Raw genomic sequence first — 20,449 nt, 5'->3', positions numbered from 1 at the left:
TGACAACTTTCAGGAATCTTCATATATTCATGCCCACACTGGTTCTTAATTTTATTTTTACAGAGTTAGAGGAAACTAAGTGAAACTACTGGTATAATCCATAGTTTAACAGATCCAAATTAAAATTAAAAACTATGAAGAAACCTCTTCTACTTAAAGGGCTATTTTTATACGCCAAGAGGTTCTACTGGCCACTGTTTTTTAAGGCTCTAATTATAATACAGGCACAATAAAAGTTAATAAAATGCATACATTATACATAGAATGTACCCAAGATAATTAAGATCTGTAATGTCAAATAATAAAAGAAAATGTGAAAAGTAATTTATTTCTTCTACAATAAATTTTTTAATGTCACTTGTAATATTAACAAAAGTTATTTGTGTGAAAGAAAGAAAAAAGTTCACAGTCTCACCACAAACAGAAAGCTCACTGTTAACATGTTGATATATACTCTTTTTAAGTATTTCTAATTATAGCTAGTGCATATGTGTATATGTATTTTTAAACTTTTATCTAGATTGGATCATACTATACATAGAGGCATAATATGCTCTTTTCATTAAATAATGTCATAAGGTATGTTTTCATGATGATAAATATACATCCAAATCAGAGTAGCTAACAGAAGTACATTTTAATAATATACCTTAATTAATTTAGCAAATTTCTTATCAATGGACATATTGGTAATTTAAAAAAATTTGCTATTAAAATTTTTCTATTCTACATACTTGTACAAAATATCTGTACATTTTTTTCTTTTTTACAATAAATTTTTAGAAGTGGAATGGTTCACTGTAAAGACTATGTCTTTCCAAGACTTTTGTTATGTATTTTCTTCCAGAAAAGTATCAATCCATACTGACAATAGAAGTATGTGAAAGACAGCTCATTGCAGCACAAATCCACAAATATTGGATATTTCTGTTCCTTAAATTTTTAACAAAATGGTAGGTAAAAAATATGTATCCCTCTGCTATTTTAAAATGCATTTATTTGATAACTAGTAAGGATGAATATATTTGTATGCATTTATTGGCCATGTGTGTTTCTCAATTATGACTTGCCTATTTGTGTCCTCTGTCTATTTAGGAGGAAGAATATCCATATTTCCTGTATATTTGTAAAAGATCTTGATATGAAACATTTTATAAAGATTTTCCATTTATCTTTATATCTCATGAATTTTTTAACCATAAAAAGTTTTATTTTATATATAGCCAAATATATTAACATATTCCTTTATGGTATAATGCTTAGGAAGTCTTGTTCTAGCCAAGACATGTAATTGTTACTCAGTGTTTCTTCCAATATATTAATAGTTCAGTTAGCACTTTTGGATCTCAAACCAATCTGCAACTTATTTTAGTGTATTACATTAACTAGAAACCCAACAATGTTTTCACAGTAGTTTACTTTTGTGACTATTTTATCCTTCTATGAAAAAATTTTAATAACTAAAACTATAAACTATAAAATTACTACATTCATTTGAATCTGTTTCTGGACTTTTCATTCAGTACCAAATCCAGAACCACACTGCTTTAGTTATTGTGTTTTTATATTTTATATTGATTTTTGGATGAGCAAATCCTCCTTAATTGTTCCTCTGTGAAATCACCAGTTTCTTATTTCAATATATCCTATAATAATTATGCTAATTTCAAAAAAACCCATTTGTATCTAGAAATAAATTGCTTTAAGTTTGTATATCAATTTTCTTTCTAGCTTACTGTTTTGGAAAGAATACATACTAAATTTTATTAATATATTTCCATTGCATAAAATGAGAATACTTTAAACCTGGCAAAATAATACAATATATAGACCTATTAGTTTACAAAGTTAAAATTATTCATTTAAAAAGTTGTTTATAGATATTTTCTTCCCTTGTTAACAATTTCAAGGGAACATGATATCTTTTTACCTGTAAAGCTTGTTTCAGTTGTTCCCGAAGAACTCGGTTCTCAATTTTCAGGGCATGTGTTACTTTCTAGGATGTAACATGGGGGGAAAGTATTCATTTAGTATTTTTGTTTCTATTAATTTATTGTCATAATTATTACCTTTCTAAAGTGCATAGATAGCCAAGATGATGATTTGAGGATAAACATTTACTGCACACTTCTCAGGGAGAATGGTGGAACTTCTGTAGCTATAGCTTCCTATTGATTTTCCATAGGAAAAGTGACTTTGAATCTACGAAATTATAACTACAGTAAACATTTCATTACTCCTTTTCTCAAGGCCTGAAATATTTAAATACAAATATTTCAAATTTTAAGAAAAGAAGCAACTCTACTCTTAACACAAAAGAAATATAGTTCTGATTTTGTGAGAATGAGTAGATTCTACTATGCGTGGAAAGTCTCAAGAATTCTCCATCAGATGGAAGACAGTTTGAGGAACCATATCTAAAGTCCCCAGTTTCTTTCTTTCCTTTTTTTTTTTTTTTTTTTTTGATGATAGCCATTCGGACTGGTGTGAGATGATATCTCATTGTAGTTTTGATGCATTTCTCTAATAATTAGCGATGTTGAACATCTTTTCATGTGTCTCTTGGCCATCTGTATCTCTTCTTTCGAGAAATGTCTATTTAGGTTTTCTGTGCATTCTTTGATTGGGTTGTTTGTTTTGATGATATTAAGCCACATGAGCTGTTTGTAAATTATGGAGACTAATCACTTGTCACATCATTTGCAAAAAAAAAAAAGTGATACAAATGAACTTATTTACAAAAAAGAAACAGGCTCACAGAGTTAGAGAACCAACTTATGGTTACTATGAGGGAAGGGTGGGTGGAAGGGATAGTTAGGAGTTTGGGATTGACATGTACACACTGCTATATTTAAAATGGATAACCAATAAGGAACTAGGACAGGGAACTCTGCTCAATATTCTGTAACAACCTAATTGGGAAAAGAATTTGAAGAATAGATACATGTATATGTAGCTGTAGCTGAATCACTTTGTTGTACACCTGAAACTAACACAACGTTGTTAATCAACTATACTCCAATATAAAATAAAAAGTCAAAAAAAAATAAAGTCCCCGGTTTTGATTCTGGTATAGCAGAGCAAGTTCCTACTGGACAAACCCTGCCACACATAACAACCACAAGCTCTAAACAAAATACAAATATCAACACTAGAGAGCAAACAAGAGTAGGTAGATTCTTGAGAGAAGCTGACACTTGGAAGAAGGGAAGAGTCCTACATAAGATCCTTGTTTCCTGGCTTCTAGTCTGAGGGCAAACCCTCCGAGCCAGGCAGAACCCTAATAGCTAATTCAAACAAACAAACAAACCTGAGTTTTTAGACCTTACAAACCAGGGTACAGAGTTCAGGGCAACCACAGCCACTGGAAAGGTTAGGGGAAATCACACAAAGAAGGGAGCCAGAGAGAGGGAGCCCCAAGCCATCTGTACAAACAACACAAATCTACCCCTGCCCCCTTAAGCATATATGCATAAGGAAGATTCTAAACAGCCTAGCAAAAGCTATAAGAAATGAAATGTGATTTAAGCTGCTGCCTAAATACAGAATTTTCATTTTGCACCCAATCATGTTAATAATAAATTAAAGCAAAATAAATAAACAAAAATAGTACCAATCATAAGAAGAATATAGCAGAATCCAGAGCTTCAACAACATGACATTCACAATATCCAAGATAAAATTAAGAATTATTTGAATCTGAAGAAACAGGAAAATGAGACTTACTCTTAAAAGAAAAGAAAATTTACAGGGAAGGTGGTTAAAGATGGGGCACAGCAAGAGCCTGGACTTACCTCCTACCATGGAATCAGCAAATATATACCTATATACAGATCAGTTCCCTCTGAAAAGAACTTTAGAACTAGCCAAACAAGCGCTCCACAACAAAGAATAAAAAGGGACTATATCAAGACAGGTAGGAGAGGCAAAGAAACACTCTCACCAGAAACCCTACCCCCAGCATGATAGCACACTTTAGAGAGGGGTCTCACCAGACAGGCACTTTCCCCAGAGGAGCAAGGGATGCTTCCCATATCAAGCACCCTGGCTCCTGGGATCTACACCAGAGAGAGGAACCCCTGAAATGCCTTGCTTTGAAAACCAATGGGGCTGACATCCAACGGTCCCAAAGTGCTATAGAAAACTGAGAACCCCCTCCCCCCCAAAGGGCTGACATATGGTCTCACTCACCTGGAGACCCAGGGAAATAATAGCGGTCTGAAAAGTGCCATGATTATATGTGAAGAGGAGTCATTTGCAAATCTAAAAGCATCAGCTGGAGGGGTGGTGGACAGTAGAAACACTCCCCAGAAACAGAAGCACCGGCAGACACCATTACTGCACTCCCCACCTAACCTGCTAGCACAGGCTGTAGAGCTTGGATGCAGGGGTGAGCCAATCATGGCAATACCCCACTGCACTACTGAAGCCAGAGAGCTCCAGAGGCTGCAATGTTCCCCCACTCCCTGGCTAGGATGGACAGGAACAAATGGTCACAGCATTTTCCTGCAACCTAGCTAAAGTCTGCAAGTGCAGGCAACTACTATACTCCCCCTCCCTCTGGCTGGGGCTGGTGAGTGCAAGCAGTCATGGTATTACCCCTCTCCTAGCCTAAAGCTGACTCAATACTCCCCTGCCCCCTAAGCTGAGGGTGGCAAGACTGAGAAGTCAGGGTCTAAACCCAAAGCATGCACACAGACAAGGCACTCTCAATGCTGCATTGCTAAAGCCTGTGGGCATGCAGTCAGGTCATTTTCCCACGGCCTTCCTGAAGGAAGAGAGCAAGACCCGCCCCCTACACTCTCCAGCTACCCAGCTAAAGCCAGTGGGAGTACACAATCCACACAAGGGAAACCCTCTGATCACTTAGCCCCAGTGGCCCATGGGGCTGGTGTTCCTGAGTTCCATGGGATTGTAACATGGAGACAGTTATTCGCAGGCCACCACCCTCAGGAAAAATAGGCCTTTTTCACAGTTTTCCTGTGAAAAAGGCCTATTTACTTAGCCTGGAGCTTCACCCTGAGGGACAGGCTTCAGGTTTACCACACTTTTGGAGGCTAAGGACACACTCCCAGGAAATATAACTGGGGAGACATCATGCTTGTGTACCCCCTTGGCCTCACCACAGCTTGACAAGACTCCCGAGAAAGAAGCGTATATACTCATCAGGAGCTTTGCTTTTTGCAAATGTCGCCCAGGTGACACCTCCAGATCTCCTGGTCTGGAGACCAGCAGGGATTACAATTGTGGCTCCACAGCATAGTATATATCTGCACACTTTAAAAGCTACTACCTGAGGGCCTGGCATCCAATCAACCTGAAACTAGGTGTTAAATCAGATTCCTCCCCTTGGAACACTGACAGGGCATGGCACACCATCGATAACAGAAACACTTCAAGAATTAATCAAGCAGTACCCCCCACAAAACCAGGATGGGCAAATGTTCTGAGCCTTGCTCTGCCCAGGCAGTAAACAGACCACAACTTGGCCAGGCAAGGGCCCCAAGCCCCACCTAGCCCACACAGAGACCTAGCTACAACCAGGACAGGCAAGTGACTCAAACCTGTGCACCAGCCTTGGTTGCATCACAGCTGGTGGATGCAGCCCACCGTGAGGGATGCCCATGAAGTGCCTGACTCTTGTGGTCAGGGATGATTGTGCTTTTAGGCCACACAGAACAGCTCCTACACAAGACCACTCCTTCAAGACTGCAGGAGGTAGTCACTTCCCCTAATACCTATAGACAAACACAGAGAGACAGGCAAAATGAAGAGACAGAGGAATATATGTTCAACACCATAGACCAAGGCGAATCCCCAGAAAAAGACCTTAATAAAACAGAGATGACCAACCTAAAAGAGTTTCAACCTAAAAGATTTTAAAGTAATGATCATAAAAAAGCTCACCAATTTCAGGAAAGGAATGAATGAGCATAGTGAGACCTTCAACAAAGGGACAAAAAATATAAGAAAATACCAAACAGGAAGTTATAATGAACTGAAAAACAAACTAGATGGGTTCAACATCAGAATGGATGAAAAAGAAGCACAAATAAGCAAGTAGGAAGACAAAGCAATGGAAAACACCCAGAAAGAGCAGCAAAATGAAAAAAGAATTTTAAAAAGTGAGGATACCTTAAGGGACCTCTAGGACAACATTAAACAAAATAACATTTGCATTTATGGGGGTCCCCAAAGGAGAAAAGAGAGAGAAAAGGCCAGAAAAATTACTTGAAGAAATAATGGCTGAAAAATTCTCTAATCTGGGGAAGAAAACATACATCCAGGTCCAAGAAACAAAGAGAATTCCAAATAACATGAACCCAAAGAGAAACACACCGCTATACTTTGTAATTAAAATGGTACAAGTTAAAGATAAAGAGGGAATCTTAAAAGCAGCAAAAGAAAAGCAACTTATTAGGTACAAGGAAAACCCCATAAGGCTATGAAAAGATTTTTCAGCAGAAACTTTGTAGGCCAAAAGGGAGTGGAATGGGGGCTTCCCTGGTGGCTCAGTGGTTGAGAATCTGCCTGCCAACGCAGGGGACACAGGTTCGAGCCCTGGTCTGGGAAGATCCCACATGCTGTGGAGCAATTAGGCCCGTGAGCCACAATTACTGAGCCTGCACGTCTGGAGCCTGTGCTCTGCAACGAGAGAGGCCGTGACAGTGAGGCCCGCGCACTGTGATGAAGAGTGGCCCCCACTTGCTGCAACCAGAGAAAGCTCTCGCACAGAAACGAAGACCCAACACAGCCAAAAATAAATAAATAAATAAATAAATAAAATTAAAAAAAAAAAAAGGGAGTGGAATGACATATTAAAAGTACTGAAAGAAAAAAAAAAACAACCAAGAATTCTCTACCTGGCTAGGTTATCATTAAGAAATGAAGGAGAGATTAAGAGTTTTACACACAATCAAAAGCTAAAGAAGTTTATCACCATTAAACCAGCCTTAGAAGAAATGTTAAAGGAACTTCTCTAAACTAAAAAGAAAAGGAACTAATTAATAGTAAGAAAAAATATGAAAGTAAAAATCTCACCAGAAAAGGTAAATAAATAATAAAGGTAGTGGATGGTTGGTTCACTTATAAAGCAAGTACAAAGGATAAAAGACAAAAGTAGTAAAAGTAATTAAAATACAATAATTAGTCAAGGGATACATAGAATTAAATTTGTAAAATGTGTCATCAAAAATATAAAAACCTTGGGGGGTAGTAAAAAATATAAAGCTTTGGAGTGTAACTCATAATTTACTATCAACTTACAAGAGACTGTTATATACATAGGATGTTATATGAAAACCTCACAGTAACCTCAAAGAAAAAACTTATAGTGGATAAACAAAAGAAAATGAGAAAAGAATCTAAAAATAAAACTAAAGAAAACAATCATATCACATGAGAACAGAGAAAGAGAGGAAGAAAAGAACAGAGAACTACAAAAACAGCCAGAAAACAATTAACGAAATGGCAATAAGTACATACATATCAAATTTACTTTAAATGTGAAAGGACTAAACTCTCCATTCAAAAGATATAAGGTGGCTGAATGGATTAAAAAAAAATTATATATGTGTCTATAGGAGACTCACTCAAACCTACCAAATGGAAGTGAAAGAATGGAAAAAGATAAATGATGCAAATGGAAACAAAGAGACAGCTGGGTAGCAATACTTATATCAGACAAAGTAGACTTTTAGAAAGACTGTAACAAAAGAGATCAATCCAACAAGAGAATATAACACTTGTAAACTTTATGAATGCAACATAGGAGCACCTACATATATAAAGCAAATATTAATAGAAATAAAGAGAGATATAAACAGCAATACAATAATAGTAGGGGACTTTAATACCCCCACTTACATCAATGGATAGAAAATTCAGACAAAAATCAATAAGGAAACACAGGCCTTAAATGACACATTCAATCAGATGAACTTACTAGATATATACAGAATATTCCATTCAAAAGAAACAATATACATTCTTTCCAAGTGCACATGGAACATTCTCCAGGATAGATCACATATTAGGCCATAAAACAAGTCTGGATAAAATTAAGCAGACTGAAAGCATACCAAGCATTTTTTTCTGACCACAGCGGTAGGTAACCAGAAGTTAATTACAAGAAGAAAACTGGATAAAAACACAAACACATGGAGACTAAACAACATGCTACTTCAACAACCAATGCACCAATGGAGAAATCAAAAAGGAAATCAGAAAAATGAAAAACAACTTTCCAAAATCTATGGAACACAGCAGAAGCAGTTCTAAAAGAGAAATTCACAGCAATACAGGCCTACTTTAAGAAACAAGAAAAATCACAAATAAACAATATAACTTTATATTTAAAGGAACTAGGAAAAGAACAAACAAAGCAAAAGTTAGTAGAAAGAAGGAAATAATAATTATCAGTGCAGAAATAAATGAAATAGAAGTTAAAAAAAAAATAAAAGACCAATGAAACTAAGAGGTGGTTCTTTGTAAAGAAAACAAAATAGACAAACCTTTTGTCAGAATCATCAAGAAAAAAAGACAGTGTGTGCAAATAAATAAAATCAGAAATTAAAGAGGAGAAATTATAATTGACACCACAGAAATACAAATAACCATAAGAGAACAGTACGAACAATTATATGCCAACAAATTAGACAACCTAGAAAAAATTTCTAGAAACATACAATCTTCCAAGACTGAATCAGAAAGAAATAGAAAATATGAATAAACCAATTTATAATAATGAAATTGAAATAAAAATTCTAAAACTCCCAACAAAATTCCAAACGTGATGGCTTCGCAGGTGAATTCTACCAAATATTTTAAAAGAGTTAATACATATACTTCTCAAATTACTCCAACAAATTGAGAAGGAGGGAACACTTCCAAATGCACTTTACAAAGCCAGCATTACCCCAATACCAAAACCAGGCAAAAACATTCCAAAAAAGAAAATTATAGGTCAATATCACTGATGAACATAGATGCAAAATTCCTCTACAAAATACTAGCAAATGAAATTCAACAATACATTAAAAGGATCATACATCATGATTCAGTGGGATTCCAAACAGAGATGCTTGGATGGTGTAACATCCAGAAATCAATCAATGTAATATACCACATTAAAAAAAAAACAAAGAATAAATATTACATAATCATCTAAATAGATGCAGAAAAGCACTTGACAAAACTCAACATTTATTTTTGATAAAAACTCTCAACAAAGTGGGTATAGAGAGAATGTACCTCAATGTAATAAAGGCTATATATGACAAACATATAGATAACATCATACTCAATGGTGAAAAGCTGAAAGCCTTTCCTCTAAGATCAGGAACAAGACAAGGATGCCCATACTTACCACATTATCCAACATAGTGTTGTAAGTCCTAGCTAGAGCAATTATGCAAGAAAAATAAAGTAATCCAAAGTGTAAAGGAAGAAGTAAAATTGTCATTATTTGCAAATGATGTAATACTATTATAAAAACCCCCAAAGACTTCACCAAAAAAAACTATTAAAGTTGCAGGATACAAAATCAGTATACAGAATAACAAGCTATCAGAAAGAGAACTTAAGAAAACAATGTTAATTATAATTGCTTCAAAAAGAATATAATACCTAGGAATAAATCTAACCAAAAATATAAAAGACTCATACTCTGAAATTTATAAGAATGATGAAAGAATTTCCACAAATGGAAAAATATTCTGTGTTCGTGGATTGGAAGAATTAATATTGTTAAAATGACCATACTACCCCAGGAATTCAATGGATTCAATGTCATCTCCATCAAAATATCAATGGCATTTTTCACAATAAGAACAAATAATTCTAAGATTTCTATGGTAACATAAAAGATCCTGAATAGCCAAAACAATCTTGAGAAAAGAAGAATAAGCTGGAGGTATCACATCCCCTGATTTCAAACTGTACTACAAAGCTATACTAATTAAAACAGGATGGTACTGGAGCAAAAACAGACACATAGATCAATGGAACCAAACAGAGAGCCCCAAACTAAACCCACACTTATATGGGCAATTAATCTATGACAAAGGAAGCAAGAATATACAATGAGGAAAAGACTGCCTCTTCAATAACTGGTGTTTGGAATACTGGACAGCTGCATGGAATAGAGTCAAACTGGACTATTTTTCACATCATATACAAAAAAATCCACCTGAAATGGATTAAAGGCATAAATGTAAGACCTGAAACCATAAAACTTCTAGAAGAAAACACAGACAGTAACCTCTTTGAAACTTATCTTAGCCATATTTTTTGTATACGTCTCCTCAGGGAAGGGAAACAAAAACAAAAATAAACGGAATTACATCAAACTAAAAAGCTTTTGCACAGTGAAGGTATCAACAAAACAATAAGGCTACCTACTGAATGGGAGAAGATATTTGCAAATGATATATTGGATAAGGGGTAAATATCCAAAATACACAAAGAACTCATACAAGTCAACATCAAAAAGACAAACCGATTAAAAAAATGGGCAGAGTACCTAAAAAGACATTCTTCCAAAGAAGACAGATAGCCAATCAGTTCACGAAAAGATGCTCAACATCACTAATCATCTGGAAAATACACACAAAACCACAGTGAGATACTCCCTTATACCTATCAGAATGATGATCATCAAAAAGACAAGAAATAACAAGGGTTGGGGACATCCCTGGCAGTGCAGTGGTTAAGACTCCACACTTCCACTGCAAGGGGCACAGGTTCAATGCCTGGCTGGGGAACTAAGATCCCACATGCCGCACAGTGCAGCCAAAATAAATAAATAAATAAATATATAACAAGGGTTGGCAAGGATGTGAAGAAAAGGGAACCCTAATACACTGTTGGTGGGAATGTAAATTGGTACAGCCACTGTGGAAAACAGTAGGGAGATTCCTCAAAAAAATTAAAAATAGAACTGCCATATGATCCAGTAATTTCACTTCTAGGTATTTACCCTGCCAAAAAAACCCACTAATTCAAATAATGTATGCACCCCTATGTTCATTACAGCATTATTTACAATAGCCAAGATATGGAAGCAAACTAAGTGTCCATCAACAAATGAATGGATAAAGAAAATGCGAGATGAACACACACACATATATACACATACACAATGGACTATTACTCAGCCATAAAAAATGGAATCTTGCCATTTGCAACAACATGGATGGACCTAGAGTGTATTATGCTAAGTGAAATAAGTCAGACAGAGAAAGACAAATACCATATGATCTCACTTATATTATAATCTAAAAAACAAAACAAACAGACAAAATGAAATGAAAACAGACTCGGATACAAAGAACAAACGGGTGATTACCAGGTTGGGGGGAGTGAAATAGGTGCAGGGTATCAAGAGATACAAAACTCCAGTTAGAAAATAAATTAGCCATGAGGAATGTTACATACACTGAAGGAATATGGTAAATAACATTGTAATAACTTTGTATGGGGACAGGTGGTTAATAGACTTATCATGGTGATCATTTCATAATGTATGTAAATGTGGAATCACCATGTAGCTCACCTGAAACTGTCATAATACTGTACATCAACTATAATTTAAAAAAAAAAAACCCACAAACACACATAAACAAATTGCTTCAGGAGAAATTAAAGGGAAAAAATAAAAGAACAGACCTAGGAATTATAATATTCAAATATCAGTTCCAGAGGGATAAAAAGAAGAAGAAAGATAAACAATAATAAAATAAATAGGTAAATAAAACTTCCTTGAGATAAATTTTAAAATTTAAGATGTAATAAAAATTTCTAGACTTCAATGAGACATAAGAGCAAGAAGTAAAGAGACGGGGTCCCAGAAACATCAAACTATTATACCCACCTGAAACCACTTACCCAAACTTTCAATGAGAGGAAAATAATATTCTATCTTGTTTAAGCCATTGAATTATATGGGATCTCTTTATATAGCAGTCTAGCCTATTTTCTAACTAATAAAGGTACAGAGAATTAAAATAACCTAGATGTAATTGAATTTTGTAAAGAGAGAAAATAAAAGGAGGACAGAAAGAAAGGGAAAAAATATATACCCCACTGTGGCAGACTACAAATAGCCATAAATTCTCTGCAGTAGCTTCCAAAGGTGAAATCTATCTCTTCACCCCTTGAAAATAGGCTGGCCTGTTGACTTGCTTTGGCCAATAGGATGCAATGCAAATAGCACTATCTGAGGTCTGAGTTTAGGCCTCAAGAAAGTTTTCCAGCTTTGTTTTGTTCTCTTTCCACTGACAATCCTTCTGTAGACTACCCAGGGCTGGCCTCCTGGAAGATAAGACTAAAAGAGGTCCTATCTGTCCTAGATGCCCCAGCTGGGATTCCATACATACCATGCCTGCCCAGAGAGAACACCTATCCAGCCACTAAGAGAAATAATGAGTATCTGCTATTTTAAATCACTAAGTCTTGGAGTAATTTGTTATTAAGGAAAAGTTGACTGGTATATCTAGCAATAGAAAATGTGCACTATGTCATTAGAACATTTACAAAAATTGAATATTGTGTTGGATTACTTCCATAAATGGCTGCAGACAATTTCTCCTACTCTGTGCCACTCCTCCCCCTGAATACGGACTAGCCTAATGACTAGGACTTCCTTACAGAATATGCTGAAAAAACTTCAAGGGTTTATAATCCCAGCCTGTAACAAGCTTAACTGTTTTTGCTTTTGCCTGCTTGGTTCCCAGTCACCATATAAAGAAGCTTGGGCTAGACTAGTGAATGATAGGGCACCAGACATGTGAGAAAAACTATCTTGGACATTTCTAGCTCTAGCTGAGCTCCCACATGAATGCAGCCACTTGATAGACCTTAAGCAACATGACATCAAACAGAGACACTGCCCAGCTGAGTGCAGCAAACCCATGAATTGTGAGAAATAATAAATCATTTCTGTTTTAGTTCACTAAATTTGGGGGTAGCTTGATATGAAGTAATAGAAACACCTGCAAGCAAGGTGATGCAACAACAAAAACTAAAAACATTTAGCACTGGCTTTGGGTCCAGCAGGTAAGCAGAAGCTGAAGGGTGGTAAAGACACTATTGCTGGATACCAGAAAAGTAGGAAGAAGGCTATAGGTGAAGCCTGGAGGAATAGCAAACAATCTGTTAGTGGAGGCTATAAAAGGCAGTGAGGTTAGAAAACTGATGCTGGGGACTGGAAAAGGGGGAAGGAACTCTTTTATGCAGTGACAGAACAACTAACAAAACTCGGGGCTGGAGTAACTTGCAAGGTTAAAAACATACCTATTAAACTTGTGGATGTGGCTAAGGAAATTTCCAGCCAGAATGATAAAAGAACTGTTTGGCTTATACTAGGGTTGGATATATAATAAGGTACTGCAAGAAGAAAGAAGAGCTAAGAAAGAACTGATGAATTCTAAAGCAAAAATTAGAAAATATATAGAGGGTCCAGGACACTATCTCTAGTTCTCAAAAAAAATTCTCAAAGAAAGAAATTACTTTAGGGCAAAGATCAAAACCATGGTATTGACAATAAAATGTAGCTTCAGAGTAAAAGTCAAATCAAGGGTGTGCTATAAAACCCTTTGTTAAAATCTCAGAAAGATTTAAATATTCTTCATAAATCCTCCTAATTAGACAAAAGAACTTAAAATCTTGAGGGTACTGTCCTGCAGAAGCCTGACACAACTTAAGTAAAATAAGATCTATCTTGGAAACAATCATGGATGTTGACTTTTGGGTAAAAGAATACACATATGACACAAATGAACTTATCTACAAAACAGAAACAGACTATAAACACAGAGAACAGACTTGTGGTTGCCAAGGGGTGGGGGAGGGATGCAATGGGAGTCTGGGATTAGCAGATGCAAACTATTATATATAGAATGAATAAATAACAAGGTCCTACTGTACAGCACAGGGAACTATATTCAATATCCTGTAATAAACCATAATGGAAAAGAATATGAAAAATAATATATATACATATATGAGTGTGTATGTATATATGTATAACAGAATCACTTTGCTGTACAGCAGAAATTAACACAACACTGTAAATCAACTATACTTCAATAAAATAAATTTAAAAAAAAAAGAATGCACCACAATAACATACATGGAAAACAGTTTTTAAGAAAAACACCATCATACTAGACTAAAAGGGACAGGGACATTTCAAAATGAAAAGAAATCTCCAGATCCCTAATTTTTTATGAGCCGAAAGCAGGCTGAGAGAATTATTCCACTGCAAACATGGGTCATTTCTTACAGAAAAAGAATGATGAGTCAGACAGTGGATTCAATGTACCATACCATAAAATCAAGGGCTACTTACAACAATGAATTAGGAAATCATTCCCAGGAAGCAAAACTAGACCCTAATCTAGGTACATTCCCCACCCTGAGAGTCAAGAGAACTACTGACAATTGTCTGGTTGGATTTCAGAATTGCCCTGAATCATGTGCTTTCTGTTTTCCCCTCTTTTGAATAATAGTGTCTCTTGCAGTCATCTTCTTCTTTTCTCAGTAACATGTTAGGCATGTGTTGGAGGGTGGTAAAAATACAATAAATTGCCTTTTTATTTATTTTTTTCTGCTACGTTTCCTGTGCTGTACAATATATCCTTGTAGCTTATGTATTTCGTACATAGTAGTTTGTAACTCTCAATCTGCTACCCCTATGTTGCCCCCCACTGTTTCCCTCTCCCCACTGGTAAACACTAGTTTTTTCTCTATATCTGTGAGTCTTTTTCTGTTTTGTTATATTTATTTATTTTATTTTTTAGATTTCCAATATATATGGTAACATACAGTATTTGTCTTCCCTGTCTGACTTATTTCACTAAGCATAATACTCTTCAGGTCCATCTATGTTGTTGCAAATGGCAAAATTTCATTCCTTTTTTATGGTTGAGTAGTATTCCATTATATATAAATATATAAATATATATATATATACATACACACATATATATATACCACGTATATATATATTATTGATATATATATATATATATCAATAATATCTATTCATCTGTTGATGGACACTTAGGTTGTTTCCATATTTTGGCTATTGTAAATAATGCTACTATGAACACAGGGGTGCATGTATCTTTTAAATTAATATTCCTGTTTCCTTTGAATATATACCCAGGAGTGGAATTGCTGGATCATATGGCAGTTCTATTTCTAGTCTTATGAGGAACCTTCATACTGTTTTGCACAGTGATTGCACCACTTGCCTTTTTAGATAACACATCTCCAGATCAAAAGGAGCTGTGCCAAGAAGACTCATCCATATCTAGACCTGGTATAGATGATAAGACCTTAGACTTCAAGATAAAACTAGAATGTAATGAGATTTTAGAAGGAAGAGGTGAGTACATTTTGCATGTGGGAGAAATATTAACATGTAGCCAGAGGGAAGACTATCATAGACTATTTCCAAAAATGACCATCTATAATTTGTACCACCCCTACCTACATATGTCCTTTCTCCCATCAAAAAGTAGAATATATTTTCCCTCCCTTTGAGTCTGGGCTGGCCCCTAACCAGTAAAATGTGGGGAAATTATGTTCTAAGGCTTCTGAGCACAGGTCTTAAAAGGTCTTGCAGCTTCTTTTGACCTATTGGAGTCCAGCTTCCATGTAATGATACGTGGGCTTGACTACTAAATGATGATCAACCACGTGAGAGAAAGATTCAGCCCTTAGCCATTCCACTTACCACCAGACATTTGAGGAAGCCATCTTAAACATTCTAAAGCTGAATGAAGCTACATGAGTGACCCCAGTACAACATGGAGCAGAAGAATCATCCCAGTAAGCCCAGCCAACCCAAAAATAAATGAGAAATAATTAACTATTGGTGTAGTAAACCTCTAAATATTGGTGTACTTTGTTATAGAGTAATAGAAAACTGAAATAAACATATGCACTTGATCACAAAAAATACCTTTTAAAACTTTCAAAAAGTATGGACTTTCTATGTACTATTTTCTGATGTTAATTCTATAAAAAGGTAAACCAACAATGAAAAGATGAACTAAAAACATTTTTGTGAAACAAAGAAAAACTCAAACACCTATAAAATACAAATGAAGTTGTATTCAGTGAAAAATGTGTAGCCTCAATATTGTTTACTGTAGTTAAACAAATGTAAAAATAAATAAACTACCTATATAACTAATACAGATTTGAAAAGAAACTAAAAATAAACCAAAGACAAAAAGTGGCAGAAGAAATTAATAACAATAAAGGTTAGAGTAATTAAGTAGAAAACAAACAGTAACAGCAACAAGAAATAAAACAGTAAAATAGCTAAGTGAAACTCCAAACCTATTTTTATATAAAAATTATAATCCCGACAAACCTGATTAAAAGGAAAAAAAAAAAAACGAAATACTTCTGTAAATGGAAAAAGAGGTTAGAAAGAGAGATACAGAAAAAAAAACATATAACGTAAAATTCAAGCAGTACACTTGAAAAACCATTAGAAATGGATAAATTTATATGAAAATATAAACTACAAAAATAGATGCACCAATAATCTCAAAAGGAATTTGGAAACTGGTCAAAGAGCTACCATTTTTTAAAAGGCTCCTAGGTAATTTTACAGGTAAATTCTACATAATCTTCAAATTATTTCTCCCTTTTAAAAAAGTCCTTTTTGAATTCTGACTAGAAATGCAGTACATTTATTAATTTTAAGGGATTAATATTTTTATAAAATTAAATCTTTCCATTTGGCAACAGTAAAATTTGCATTATAAGAAATACTATTTACGTTTCTATCTTAATACATTTAACTTATAATTAACTAGTTTATCACTGAGTTATATTATTGCAAAAACTCTCTAATTGTTCTCCCTGACTGCAAAATCCAATCCATACTCTAACTAATGAACAACTAATAAAAAAACTATGTCATGTAAAAAAACTAAAATATAGTTTTACATGACTTATTAAAAATTTTTACAAACATTATACTTACTTGGACAGATAGATAATAACACCAACTGATTCTAATATCCATGCCTGCCTGAGGAAGCAAAACTGAATACATTTTCCCTAAAACTGACCCTTGAAAAACATGGGGGTTACAGGAACCCACCCAATGGAAAATCCACATATAAATTTACAGTTGGCCTTTTGTATACATGGTTCCACACCTGCAGATTCAACCAACCACAGATTGTGTAGTACTACAGTACATATTTATTGGAAAAAAATCCATGTATAAGTGGGTCCTCACAGTACAAACCCATGTTGTTCAAGGATCGACTGTAATTGCAAATGCTAAGCAGTATTCAGAGAGCCATGTTTGCAGTTCAGATTTCAGTACCAATTTGTTCTCTAAACTAAGCAAGTCACATTTTAGCTTCTATTGGTCTCTGTAAAACGGTCTAGATCAGTGATAGTTCAAATTGGAGTTTTGGAGGAAGGAGATAAATTCCCAAATTCCTTTAAAATTCTCATTAAATCCACAGACCTTCTCCAGAAAAAATTACACCCACACAAAAAATTTTTCCTTTAAATTCAGAAAAAAAAATTTTTAATGACACTATCTGCTACAAATTGAATGCTTGTGCCCCCCAAAATTCATATATTGAAATCTAATCCCCAATGTAATGGTATTTGGAGGTAGAGCCACTGGGAGATGAATAAGTCATGAGGGTGGTACTCTCATGAATGGAATTAGCACCCTTATAAAAGAGATTCTAGAGAGCTCCTTTGCCATTTCTGCCATGTAAAGACACAGCAAGAATATGGCCATCTATGAACCAGGAATCAGGTTCTCACTGGACACCAAATCTGCTGGTGACTTGATCTTTGGACTTCCCTACCTCCAGAACTGTGAGAAATAAATGTTTGTTATTTAAGCTACCCAGTCTAAAGTATTTTGTTATAGAAGCCTGCTATGGTCCAAATGTTTGTGTCCTGCCCCCAAATTCATTATGTTGAAATCCTAATGCCCACCGTGATCATATTAGGAGGCAGAGCCTTTGGGAGGTGATTAGGTCATGAGGGCAGAGCCTTCATGAATGAGATTAATGCCCTTATAAAAGGGGCCTGAGAAAGCTCTCCTTCTGCCATATGAGAATACAAGAATTCTGAAACCCAGAAGAGGACCCTCACCCCATCATGCTGGTACTCTGATTTTGAACATCTAGCCCCCAGAACTGTTAGAAATAAATTTCTGTTGTTTATAAGCTACCTAATCCCTGATATTTTGTTAAAGCAGTCTGAAGGGACTAAGACATGGCCCAAATGAACTAAAACACTAGTTTCAAGACTTATAATATTAATAATAAAATGGAATTGTAATACATGTTTTTAAAACACACACAAAATGCTGTTCTATATAAAATCACCCGGTATGGTAGGCAGAATTCTAAAATGGCCTCCATGATCTCCATCCCTAAAGTTATGCTCTGTATAATCCACTCCTTTTAGTGTGAATATAACCTGTGACTTGCTTTTAGCCAACAGAATATTGCACAGTGATGAGATGCCAATCCCCTTATTAGACTGCATTATATATTTGACCTGTGAACAACATGGGTTTGAACTGCATGGGTCCACTTATACAAGGATAGTTTTCAATGAATATTGTACCTATATTTTCATTTTACAGATCTTTATATCAACTAAGTATAGGGAAAAGTGTGTTCGATTAGAGATCACAATATGTGGAATCAAAAGAACTAGGGTTTGAGTCCTGACTCTATCCAAGCTGCTTTGCCTTCCTGCTCTTTGGTGAGTCATTTATCAATTCCTTTGTTTTTGAGGCAGAGATAGCAGTATGCAAATTTTCAACTGTGAGGGAGGGGATGGCATCCCTAACCTCCATGTCGTTCAAGGATCAACTATATAGCTGAGGTGATAAGGTGTCACTCTCATGATCATATTATATTGCATGAGACTCTGTCTTAGCAAGAAAGAGAGACTCTTTGCTGGCCTTAAAGAAGAAGTGAGATGCTATAATGTAAACTGCTTATGGAGAAGGCCACATGGCTAAATGCCCCAGTCCCACAACTGCACAGAACTGAAATTTGCCACATCTACTTAAGCTTGGAAGAGGACCCCAAGTGACCAAAAAAAGCAGAGCCTAGCCAATGCCTTGACTGCTGTATGGTGAGGCCTTGAGCATAGGACACAGATAAGCCATGCTCAGACTCCTAAGCCATTCAAAACTATGAGACAATTTAAATTGTTTTAAGCTGCAAAATGTGAGGTAACTTGTTATGCAGAAATAGAAAATTAATACCATAAAGTTGTTCATTTTATATTCAGTATTTCAAGCAGTACTCTCATTTTCTTTGCAAATTTATGTTATTTGATTCTTGAATCATGCAGGTACATACTTGTAGGACACTTAAGTCCAGCCACTCACGGGATGAGAGTGACCAAATGGGTGACATGGTGCTGTGATGGTTAAGAAGTTAACTTGTAGCAAAAGAAAGTTTACCAAAGACAAGATGAAACAAAGGGTTACTTGTATTCTTTTCATTGGATCACATAAAAAAGAGTGGGCTATGTTTACAATCTCTGAAAATTTTTCCTATTTGCTTCTTGCATCTCTTATACCTTCTTGAAATAGACAGGGCAGCTATTGTTTTACTCATTTTAGTGATGAAAAATATGAAGATCAAGTAGGTTAAAGGGACTTGTCCAATGTCACTTAACTAGTAAGTCTGCTCTGACTCAAAATATGATGTTCTTTCCTCCATGATATTGCCTATAATTGAGTGAACTATGGTAATTTTCATAACCTTGACAGTAAATGTGTCTAAATTTACCATTTGGTTTTTGAAACTTGCTGAGAAAAGTCAACTGACAAGAAAGAAGTATCTTAGGAAGAAATTTAGTACACATATACACACACAAACACACATACATACATACCTATATTCATATACATACTAATATTGTCTATACATACAATTATCAGAGCCTTATTAATCAAATTTAGATGCACAGAGAGAGATTCTGTGTTACCTGGACTTGAGGCATATCTTCTTTTACTTTAAGCTCTTTCACTATAGACTTCTTCCTGAAAAAAAAATATGTTTTTAAATATATCATGATATTTTACGATATTTGCATGAGTACTTTGCTTTCTTGATGAGTACTTAAACCATTTTAAAGAAGTGAAATTTTGAGAGGTGCACCCAAAATGATGGAGTAGGAAGAGCCCGAACTTACCTCCTCCCACAGGCACACCAAAATTACAACTATTTACAGAGCAACTATTGATGAGAATGACATGAAGACTACAAGAAAAGACTGTCCATAAGTAAAGATATTAAGAAGTAACCACAATGAGATGGATAGGAGGGGCAAAGACTCAGTATAGTGAAGACCCACATTCCTGGGTAGGTGACCCACAAATGGGAGGATAATCACAATTGCAGTTGTTCTCCCCCAAGGT

At 35.3% G+C, this 20,449-nt stretch overlaps 1 protein-coding gene across 2 annotated transcripts in view; it reads right to left on the bottom strand.

Annotated features, from left to right (window-relative positions):
• CCDC7 (coiled-coil domain containing 7) overlaps nucleotides 1-20,449 on the bottom strand; it is a 325,108-nt gene that overhangs the window by 219,978 nt on the left and 84,681 nt on the right. For both annotated transcript variants that reach the window (XM_036844965.1, XM_036844966.1), the window contains exons 14-15: nucleotides 20,017-20,071; nucleotides 1,931-1,996 (exon numbers count right to left, since the gene is read on the bottom strand). In XM_036844965.1, the coding sequence (XP_036700860.1) occupies nucleotides 1,931-1,996; nucleotides 20,017-20,071 (121 nt within the window). The remainder of the gene's footprint in view (nucleotides 1-1,930; nucleotides 1,997-20,016; nucleotides 20,072-20,449) is intronic.

Source organism: Balaenoptera musculus, chromosome 2, assembly GCF_009873245.2.
Source record: "Balaenoptera musculus isolate JJ_BM4_2016_0621 chromosome 2, mBalMus1.pri.v3, whole genome shotgun sequence".
NCBI classification, from domain to species: domain Eukaryota; kingdom Metazoa; phylum Chordata; class Mammalia; order Artiodactyla; family Balaenopteridae; genus Balaenoptera; species Balaenoptera musculus.
Note: the sequence above shows the minus strand (reverse complement) of the source record. Positions and strands in the feature narration are given on the sequence as shown.